The 11,666-nt window shown below is 48.1% G+C and overlaps 1 protein-coding gene across 12 annotated transcripts in view; it reads left to right on the forward strand.

Moving 5' to 3' along the window:
• LOC134217853 (ubiquitin carboxyl-terminal hydrolase 36) overlaps positions 1–1,265 on the forward strand; it is a 37,054-nt gene extending 35,789 nt beyond the window's left edge. For all 12 annotated transcript variants that reach the window (XM_062696674.1, XM_062696672.1, XM_062696673.1 and 9 more), the window contains one exon: positions 14–1,265. In XM_062696674.1, the coding sequence (XP_062552658.1) occupies positions 14–827 (814 nt within the window). In that variant the 3' untranslated portion in view covers positions 828–1,265. The remainder of the gene's footprint in view (positions 1–13) is intronic.
• Positions 1,266–11,666: the final 10,401 nt, after the last annotated feature.

Genomic DNA, 11,666 nt, shown 5'->3' on the forward strand with positions numbered 1-11,666 from the left:
ATATTTTTTCAAGGATACAATCGCATGTCCTGCTTGGCCCCAGCAGCAACAACAACAGACTGCAGCGACCATCGGATCCTGTCGAAGAGGAGTACTCACCCAAGTCACCACCCGTAATAAAAACCAAAGCCGGCCTCTGGAAAGTGAGCGACAACCGCCATCAGACCAGCAGTAGCAGTAGTGCAAACAGCAGCAAAAACACGTCGCCAGCCACCTCTGGAAATTCCTCTCCGGCCAACTATGGACACATGAACGGTAATAGCGGAGGCCCTCTGGCGTCCGGTTATCAGCCGAACAACCGACAGTACAATGGCTTCAACGGCTACAACGGTAATAGTAACAACAGCCGAAATGGCAACGGAAACGACGTCGTCAATCAGCTCCATCAATACTCCCATCAAGGATACGGAGCGCCGGTTCGAAGCTGGAACGGCCAACAGACTAATATGAACCGTGAACTGTCAAATGAACGGCGGGAGGAAAGGAAGCGGCAGTTTGAAGATGATTGCGACACCGAAATGGATCGAGGTCGGACCAAGAAGGTCAAAACGCATTTTTACCATCAACAGCAACGACAGCAGCAGCAGAGTCAAAACCCGTTCCAGATGCATCAAATGATGAACGGTGGAAACGGTGCCAACAACAATGTCAACCGAAAATGGAATAACAACAACCAATTCGGAGGGAAATTCTTTCAGAATCGGGGAGGAAACTACTACCAAAACGGGAATCATCCCCGGAACCACAACGGGTTTCGTAATGGGCGTCACGGACGCAATGGATTTTATAATAAGTCTCATCACCATCATCAGCGCGACAAATTTTAATCTAAGCCGTAAAATTAGTAGCAGTAGTAGTGGCCGTGCACTTTCTTCCAACCATTCTCCTTCTTCTTTCTATTTTCCTTCCATCATCTCAATTATTGTTTGTTGTAAATATATGTAAAATTAAATAGGACAGAACTTTTTGATAGTACGTAGAAAAATGCGGGCGGAGCCGGTCACGCGAAGAAACTTTATCTTTTGTCAGCCAAATTGTTTTACCCAACCCCACCCATTCCCTATCCGGACAAGGGCACAAGGAAATCCACCAGATAAAGCATTTTCAAGCGAGCGAACCCCGTTTGTGTGAACCGATAAGCCTGAGGATAATTTGTGTAAATAGTTTATTAGAAATCTTATAGCTCTTTATATTTCACTATCAATGAAATAGTGGTAGTAGTTATCGTAATTAAAAGAATTTACAGTGCAAACCATTGGATCAAATACGGTGGAAGTTTTGCGTGGAATCTGTTCCTAGGCTTATCTAATGCTTCTTTTATCATGGCTTCTTTATTCAATCCCGTTTTCTGTTAGAGCGTTACAGCTGAAAAAGAAGCATCAGATGCGTGTGGGAAAAACTGTATTCCCAGCTATGCAAATTCGAAAAAGAACAGTAAAAAATATACCTCTGCATATTCTGAAAGTTCTCTAATGGATTACTAAAAGATACGAAACATGGAAAATAAAAAAAAATCTTAACATTTATATACACAAAACAATACTTGTGTTAAATAAAAACTGAAAGATAAAATGAAGGGAAAATCAATAACAATGTACTATTTATATTGAACATATAACTTATGAACATAGTGACTACCTAAATAGTTCCCAAGTTACTCCATCAACACGCTCATTCGGAGTTCATGTTCCTTTTCTTTTCTCGGATTCGTCGTCAGATTGATCAAGAATTTTCAATGATGATAAAATCTGTTAAAGCTTGTATAGTGGAATGTCTTTACAGGTCTAAAAGACGAGTTTATACTATTCGATTCGATTTCTCCACTTCAAAATGGGAGAATGAAATAGAATAGAAGAATATTGAAGTGAATCTTGAAGCACAGATAAAACCTTCTAATCACCACATGAAACATGCGTAATTTTATAAACCATAGGTAGTAATACTAGATGTGTGTGTGTCACGAGACATCTGTCAATCATCAGTAAGCAGTCGAAAAAGTTAGAAAATATCGTAATATAGAACATAAAAAAATAAAAAATATCTTTTCGCTGTAGCTGGTGGAGTTTGGCTCCCCTCTAATATGATTTAAAAAACGAGGCGGGACACAGAAATATTTCAAAATACACCGTGTACTGTTGGTTCGATAAGCGAAAGCTTAAACCTTACAGCATTAAGCCTCTTATGTAAATATAAATGCATCGCGATAAACTAAATCAGAAAATGATGTGCAAACTATTAAAGCTGAGGAATGGAAACATAAAATGAAAGAAAGGTAAAAAATACAATGTAGGCGAGAAAACAGATCAGATTCATGAAAACAGAAACAAAACGGAAAAAACTGTAAATGCATGAGTTGAATAATAAACAACGTAAGTTAATTATGATACCGTAAAATAAAAGTGCAGTTTTACCTTTTTTCCGAAATCAATAGTCATTGGGTTCTTTTATAAAGCTTTCATGTTCATGGACAATCCAAGCAGTTGTAGTCGGGGATGCACAGCTGTGTACAACAAACTGAAATGCATAGCCAGAGCCTGTGCCTCCTTATTTTTTAAAAGGAATCTATCACGGATTATTAGCCCCCCGTATTAGTTCATTCTCGGCTTCGTGGCCGTGCGGTTAGCGACTTCAATCGTCTAGACGAATGTGACGTGGTTTATGGACAGCCCCTAGTTAACGTGCGAACGCCGCGGTCGCTTTTTTGTTATCGCTTTGCGATTTTTTACGACCCAAGTGACTAAAAGTTCCTTTAAAAGTATGTTTTTCGCTTAATCAGCTTGACTGAACTGGTAAGGACTCGACACGAGTGGTACGATTTTCACGAAGTCCGTCCAACTATTTGGTTTCGCCGACGACATTGATATTATGGCACGTAAGTTTGAGAAGATGGCGGAAGCCTACATCAGATTGAACAGCGTAGCTAAACGGATTGGACTAGTTATCAACACGTCGAAGACGAATTACAGGATAGGAAGAGGCCACGAGTTTGTATTGGTGATGACGAAATCGAGGTGGTTGATGAATTCGTGTGACTATCTACAAAACGCTTATTAGACCGGTAGTCCTCTACGGACACAAGACCTGGACGATGCTCGTGGGGGACGTAGGGGTGATCGGGGCAATATGGGCCACCTAAGGAAATCGTTCCGAAAAGCGCCGAAAAGCTCAAAAAAACATCGTTTAAATGTAGTTGATTTATACTAGAGAATGTTACCTTTCATATTACGTCGATGAATGACGTAAAATGCGTTTGGAAATTGTTGGAATGCACTTTTGAAAATGTATTGATTTCAATGTATGTGTCCCCCCCCCCCGACTATACGGGGCAATTTGAGCCACCATTTGGGGCAGTATGGGCCACCCATCCAAAACGTTTATTTAGGCGAAAAAAGTATCATAATATGGAAGAATATGATATTCCTACAACAACAATTGTGAGTATTCCATCCCAAATAAAATTAAAAAACCGCACAACAGCGGACTGAACCGATTTGCCACTCCTCACCGTTTGAACACCCACATTTCAATTGGTCAATGGTCATTTTTTCTGTTTCAATCGCAGTAATGCGCTATTGTAATTTTTCCGTAATGAATCTTACATATATGATAATATTCTTGTATTTGACTACTGAAATTTGAACTTGTTCGCTTTTTAGGGCCTGATATCTTGCTCTGTGCAGATATGCCCATATTGCCCCATAGGGACTGGTTGTGGGAAAAAAAAGTTTTATGATAAATTCAGATTTGTATCAATACAAACATGTGTGCACATTATTGAATTTTAATATATCTTTTGATTGTGGTGTATTTTTGACCTGCATTTTAATAAGTTTTGTGTCAAAACCTTATTTATAAACTTCAAATCTTATAATAATTTTGCCTACGCAGCGAAAATTTACACTTTCAAGTGTATGTTCATGTTTGAATTGAATTTTAATGCGGTTTTCACGTTGAGGCATATGTGGAGCATCCTTTTAAAGATCATATAACTTTTACATGATAAAACTTGTCAATAAGCTCAAAATGAGGGTGACTCATATTGCCCCGTATGTTCATATTGCCCCTACTGCCCCTATAACAGCACAGATTTCACGTTAGAGTTGAACATTCGTATTTCATCACCGTGTTTACATCCAACGATTTGGATTTGTTGACGTTGATGACTAAACCTGCCGAGAAGGAGCGCTCGGCAAGGTCGTTGAGCTTACTCTGCATATCAGAGCGCCGTTGCGCGAGGAGTGCAACGTCAATCGCCAATTTGAAGTCGTTTAGGTGCTCCATGGTTATAGGCTCCCATAACAGCCCGCGGTTTGGTTCACGGTCAATCGCATCTACCAGAGTCTTATCGATTACGATGAAGAACAGTAACGGTGATAGAATACATCCTTGCCTCACACCAGCTACGACCCGGATAGGGTCGGACAGGACCCTACACGAAAAGGCCTCCTACTGTGGTGCTTCGATGAGGCCGATGATTTTCTCAGGGCGCCCCGCGCTTCCGCCTATTCCTATCCTATGCCCTCCTTAGCCGAGTTCGCCGACTGGCTTGCTGAGATCCACTGCTACTTTGTCTCGATCCCTCCGCGGTTGTGCCACAAACTTCCTCACTCGAATCCTCCTGACTTCCCCCGGCGACGAGGGTGGGCCACCAGTTCCGGTGAAGGAAACTTCCGCACTGATGGTGCCCCGACTACCGGCGGCTATCGCAGGGGACGCTTTCGCGCATTGCGTCGACTTCGTCTTCGGGTTGTAGAGGTGGTCCGACAGTTCCGGTGGTGGATAACGTCCGCACTGGCGGTGCCCTACATACCCGAAGCACTTCCTTCTTCTTTCTTCTTTCTTCAGCAGGTTGACGGTTCGAGTGCCGAGGTCGGTCCGACGATTCCGGTTGGCAGAAGACTTCCGGTTCGCTGGCGCCCCGACGACTCGAGACCAAACACTGCTCACTGTGCTGGATTTTGCTCCAAACCGACGCTTACTTGCTGGTCCCTTCTCCATCGACGCTGCAGCTCTGACATTATTTGTGTCACGACTCTGGTTACCGCATGCCACGTACCTTCATCGCAACACATTCGCTCTGCGATGTTGTCCGCCCTTATGGCAGGCATTCTCCTACGTTCCTCCGCAAACCTCGGGCAGTCGAATATCACGTGCTCTGGAGTCTCCTCTACGTTGATACACGCCGGGCAGAATGGCGATGACGCATGGCCACACCGGTGCAAATATTGGCGGAAACAACCGTGTCCGGACAGGAACTGTGTGAGGTAAAAGTTCACCTCACCATGCTCCCTGTTCACCCACGTCGACACATTGGGGATGAGCCGATCCACCTTCCATTATCCGCATTGTCCCACTCCTGCTGCCACTTCACCATAGAGTCCAGTCTCACCGCCTTCCTTACATTTTTGGTATCCCTCCGTTGGTAGCACTCGATGTCCTCTGCTAGGGTTATGCAGACTGGAATCATCCCTGCGATAACGCAAACTGCCTCCGACGAAATAGTTCGGTACGCACTCGCGACTCGAATGGCCATTAGACGAAACACGCTATTCAGCTTCCTCCGGTTACGTTTCGTCTTGAGCGCAGCTCCCCAGGCTGGAACTCCGTACCTTAGTATCGAGGATGATACTGACGCAAGAAGACGCTGCAATGCTGCCTTTCGGACCGCCGACGTTCGGCATGATCCTTGCTAACGCACTGATCATTTGAGCCGCCTTTTCACAGGAATAGTCCACGTGGGTGTTGAAGTTCAACCGGTCATCAATCATCACACCTAGATGTCTCAGAGTCCGCACCGACGGGATGTCGTGCCCTCCGATGGTAATCTGCATCCGCTGGATTACTTTGCAGTTGCTGACCAGCATCACTTCCGTTTTGTGATGAGCCAGCTGCAGCTTGACTCCAGTCATCCAGGTTTCTACTGCCTCGGTCGCTTCCGCCACTAGCATTTCCACCTCCTCCAGTGGCTCACCGGTTATCGTTAGGACGACATCATCCGCGAATCCGTAAATCTTTACACCTTTGGGCAACTTCAGCATCAGCACCCCGTTGTACATCACATTCCATAACGTCGGGCCTAGAACGCCCGCCCTCAGCCTGATCGACTTCTACCTCGAATTCGTATTGTAGACAAGAATCCGGTTTAGGAAATAGCTCCTAAGGATCTTACGCAGAAAGTCGGGGATCCGCATTCCGTGCAGCGCTGCGGCGATGGCCTCCCAGCTGGCACTATTGAACGCGTTTTTGACGTCAATCGTCACTACCGCGCAGAACCGATTGCCGCTCCTCTTCTTCTTGGACGCCCTCTCTGCATCTTCAATGACTGTCCTGATTGCATCCACAGTCGATCTGCCTTTGCGGAATTCGAACTGTTTTTCCGATAAGCCAGTCTCACCCTCCGTGAACTGTGTAAGCCTATTAAGGATAACCCTTTCCAGAAGCTTCCCCAGTGTATCCAGCAGACATATGGGCCTATACGATGCTGGATTCCCCGGCGGTTTTCCTGGTTTCGACAGCAGCACCAGTTTCTGGATCTTCCACGTGTCCGGAAAATTACCGTCTACTAAACACTTCTGCAGCACCATCCTGAACAGATCCGGGAACGCCAAAATTGCGGATTTTAGAGCCACATTTGGAATTCCATCCGGACCCGGAGCTTTTTTCAACTTCAAACCTTTCGCCACTGATAATAGCTCGTCATTGGTGACTTGCATACCTGCAGCGGTTACTCGGTCTTCATCTTCGTACGGCGTACGCGGCCATGTCGTAGAACCATGCTGCGGGAAAAGACCGTCCACGATGATCTTCAGCTTGTCCGGACACATTTCGGCTGGCGTCGCTGGACCCCTGATCTTCTTTGTCACAACTCGATAAGCGTTACCCCAAGGATCAGCGTCAGCTTCCCGGCACAACTCCTTGAAGCAGTTAGACTTGCTGATTTAGATCGCCCGTTTGAAAGCCGCTCTAGCTTCACGGAAAACTATCTTTCGCTCCTCTCTGACCATTTCAGACCATGCCCTCTGAGCGTGTCTCCTAGGTCTGAGACAGGCAGCGCGAAGGTTGGCAAGATTTTCGTTCCACCAGTAACTTGGCCGTCGGCTATTCGTTGGCTCCATTTCCTCGGCATCGTTGCATCGCAAGCCCTCGCTAGCGTTTCCGTCAGCTGGTCTGCGTCAAGGTTTGTAGCGTCGCTGTCCACTCGAAGTGCTTCGATAAAAAGATCCTTATCGAAGTCCTTCGTCTTCCATCTTCGCCAACTAGACCTTATCTCCCGTCGTACCGTCGGCGTTCGCGTTCCAACACTATATCGGATCGCCTGGTGATCGCTATGGGTATATTCTTCACAAACTCTCCAGTTCATGTTCCTCGCCATCGACGGACTGCAGAACGTGACATCGATGATGGACTCCCTACCATCTCTGCGGAATGTAGTAACGGTACCTTCGTTGCACAATCTTACTTCCAGCTTTGCCAGTGCCTCCAGCAAACTGTAACCTCTGGCGTTATTTAGTATGCTTCCCCAATCCACTGCCCAAGCATTGAAATCGCCTCCTATGATCACCGGTTTTCGGCCGCTGAACTTCTCCGTGAGTGAGTCCAGCATCCGGTTATACTGCTCCAAAGTCCACCTTGGGAGTGCGTAACAGCTACACACAAAGATCCCGTTAGTTTTGACGATCACGAAACCCTCGCTTGAACTGTCTACTACTTCTTGGATAGGGAATCTGCCCATCACTTGGATGGCCGCAATCCCCGTAGCATCCGCCACCCAGTTGTCGTTGTCAGAAGGAATCCGGTACGGCTCAGCAATAATTGCCACGTCGCACATTGCATCTGTTGTCGACTGCCACAACAGCTGCTGTGCGGTGTCGCAATGGTTGAGATTCAACTGGATGATCTCCATTAATCTCGGCCCGCCATCGCCTTCTTGTAGGCAGGGCATAGGAAGCCACCCGTGGTCGTTTCCATCCTCCGGTTTGCAGAGCGGGCATCTTGGTTGCTTCGTGCAGTCCCTAGCAACGTGTCCTTCTCCACCACATTTCCTACAAAGACCGGATCTGTCTGGGCCACTGCAGTTTCGCGCCTGGTGTCCAAATGCCATACATTTGAAGCATCGCTCCATCTGTTTGGTGATTCGAGGGGTGAGTCTCAACGGACACATAGACCATCCGACCTTCACCTTGACCACCTCCACCATTTTGTTGGCGGCATCTACCGGTAGTCGTATCGCTGCTATTTGTGTACCACCGTACGCTTTCCTCAACCGAATGGTCATCTGAACTTCGCCCAGCGTGCATTGTGAGATCAGTGCATCCCTCAGTTCGTCTATCGTAGTGATCTCGTCCAGGTCTCTGCATTCGACCACGGCCTCCTGCGTTAAAGCCCTTACGTTTCCTTCACTACCTAAGGAATTGGCAATGAGCTCCCGGAAGGCCGAGCTCTTGACCGTGGGATCCTTCTTCAGCTCGAACAGCAATTCCCCCTTCTGAGTACGCCTAGTCCTCACCACTTTTTCACCCAAGTCCTTGAGCACCGGGTCTTCTCTCACCTTCCGTAATATCGCTGCATATGTCGTCTTGTCGCTCACTTCGACTATCAAGGCGTCCCCCTTGACCCGCTCACGAGAAGAGCGTTGTTTTTCTTTCTTCTTTTGCTCCTTCTTCTTTTCCACGTACTCCTTCTGCTTCTTCCTCTTCTCCCGCTGACTTTCCACGGTTTGCCAATCACCGTTCTTGACGCCTTCCTTCAGTACGCTAGCACAATCTTGCACATTCCGCTGCTTCTTCGGGATTTCCTGCTCTCCTGGAGAGTCCCTGCTTCGCTTATCCGAGCGAGTATTTCGGGAGCTCATTGGTGTTTGCAGTGCCTCGACTGTTGTATGCTCCGCTTTTTCAGTGCAGTGTTTTTTCAGCTGCTTCCGCTCTTCTTTTGAGCGCGTTCTGTTCGTGCTCAGCAGATTTAACGGCGGACTTGATGCTCGTCACTAGAAGCTTGATCTTCGTGTGAACATTGTGCTTGTCCTTCACGAAGTCATAGAGCTCGTTGACTCGCTTCCGCACCTCCATCAGGTTGGACCTCCCAAATTGTAGATCCTCCTGAATAGCACTACTTTCCGATTTTGGGGTGGACACCCTATTCCCGGATCCTAGCTCCTGTTGGCCTGCCTGGTTCTCAGCAGCCTTGGCCATACTGCTGGTACTTGCTACTGCTGCCTGCGCCATCACTGGAGATCGCTGCAGCCTCCCACTCTTTGCGAAAACATTCGTACCGCCTGCTCCTTCGTTGATTGTAGAATTTGTTTCCATGTTAAAAGGGTCCCCCCTCCGGGCCGTTATCTCTACCTGTTGTAGATAGTCGCCTCTTGTGATCCCATGGGTGTCTTTGTAAACAGTGAGGTCCATGCAAGGGTTGACTCCGGTGCCTTATAACACCGTGTTCAGAGCCGGATCGGCGTAAATCAGGAATGGTGCATCTGAACCTACGACCCACCGGTATAGGTGACAAGTGTTGAGCGTTACCGGAGGCCTGCCAGGTTGTTTACCGGGACGGAGGCAGACGAACCATTAGCCTGCTTGCCATTTCAAAAAGATGTCACTCTTTTTTACTCAGGAAACAGAATAGCTCGACTGTCAGGCCATATACACCTAATCCTATCCAAAACCGGGGGCAGCAGGGACTATGTCCAAGGGCTTGACGATCCCTCCCCAGGCCATCTGCGAGTTGTGGCGCCTGCCTAGGATGTGGTGGGGTTTGACAGTGGGCCCTGTTAAACCTCTATAAAAAGCTGCATGTATCCGCAAGTAGGCTCCGCCAAAGCGACCGTGTGCCGCTCAAAGCGCACAAGCCCAAGTCCTGGTGTTAGGTGGGACGCTAAACAGCCCTGACACGACGGCCCTCCGACGAGACAGGAGGTTTGCGCAGGCCCAATAAGCCGCCTTTAAAAACAACTATTACGAACGACATAGAAGATAATACGACTCGATACAATCGGCAACGACCTGGGCGACGAATAAAGGATCACGATTGGAAGCTTGGAACATGGAACTGCAAGTCGCTAGGCTTCGCAGGTTGCGATAGGATAATCTACGATGAATTACATCCCCGCAACTTCGATGTCGTAGCGCTGCAGGAAATCTGCTGGACAGGACAGAAAGTGTGGAAAAGCGGGCATCGAGCGGCTACCTTCTACCAAAGCTGTGGCACCACCAACGAGCTGGGAACCGGCTTCATAGTGCTGGGAAAGATGCGCCAACGCGTGATTGGGTGGCAGCCAATCAACGCAAGGATGTGCAAGCTGAGGATAAAAGGCCGTTTCTTCAACTATAACATCATCAACGTGCACTGCCCACACGAAGGGAGATCCGACGACGAGAAAGAAGCGTTCTATGCGCAGCTGGAGCAGACATACGATGGATGCCCACTGCGGGACGTCAAAATCGTCATCGGTGACATGAACGCTCAGGTAGGAAGGGAGCAAATGTATAGACCGGTCACCGGACCGGATAGTCTGCATACCGTATCGAACGACAACGGCCAACGATGCATAAACTTTGCAGCCTCTCGCGGAATGGTAGTCCGAAGCACTTTCTTCCCCCGTAAGAATATCCACAAGGCCACATGGAAATCACCTAATCAAGTAACGGAAAACCAAATCGACCACGTTCTAATCGACGGTAAATTCTTCTCCGACATCACGAACGTACGCACTTACCGCAGTGCGAATATTGAATCCGACCACTACCTCGTCGCAGTATGTCTGCGCTCAAAACTCTCGACGGTGATCAACACGCGTCGGAGTCGTCCGCCGCGGCTTAACATTGGGCGGCTACAAGACGGTAGACTAGCCCAAGACTACGTGCAGCAGCTGGAAGTGGCACTCCCAACGGAAGAGCAGCTAGGCGCAGCATCTCTTGAAGATGGCTGATATTCGATCCGCCATTGGAAGCACCGCAACCGCTGCACTAGGCACGGTGGCTCCGGATCAGAGAAACGACTGGTATGACGGCGAATGTGAGCAGTTAGTTGAGGAGAAGAATGCAGCATGGGCGAGATTGCTGCAACACCGCACGAGGGCGAACGAGGCACGATACAAACGGGCGCGGAACAGACAAAACTCGATTTTCCGGAGGAAAAAGCGCCAGCAGGAAGATCGAGACCGTGAAGAGACGGAGGAACTGTACCGCGCTAATAACGCACGAAAGTTCTATGAGAAGTTGAACCGTTCACGTAAGGGCCACGTGCCACAACGGGAACCTTCTTACGAACGAGCGTGAGGTGATCCAAAGGTGGCGGCAGCACTACGAAGAGCACCTAAATGGCGATATGGCAGACAACGGTGGCGGTATGGTAATGAACCTAGGAGCACGCGCGCAGGACATGCGACTTCCGGCTCCGAATCTCCAGGAAATCCAGGAGGAGATCGGCCGGCTGAAAACAACAAAGTCCTGGAGTTGACCAACTACCAGGAGAGCTGTTTAAACACGGTGGTGAAGCACTGGCTAGAGCGCTGCACTGGGTGATTACCAAGGTTTGGGAGGATGAGGTTCTGCCGCAGGAGTGGATGGAAGGTGTCGTGTGTCCCATCTACAAAAAGGGCGATAAGCTGGATTGTAGCAACTACCGCGCAATCACATTGCTGAACGCCGCCTACAAGGTACTCTCCCAAA

Source organism: Armigeres subalbatus, chromosome 2 (genome assembly GCF_024139115.2).
Source record: "Armigeres subalbatus isolate Guangzhou_Male chromosome 2, GZ_Asu_2, whole genome shotgun sequence".
Lineage (NCBI taxonomy): Eukaryota > Metazoa > Arthropoda > Insecta > Diptera > Culicidae > Armigeres > Armigeres subalbatus.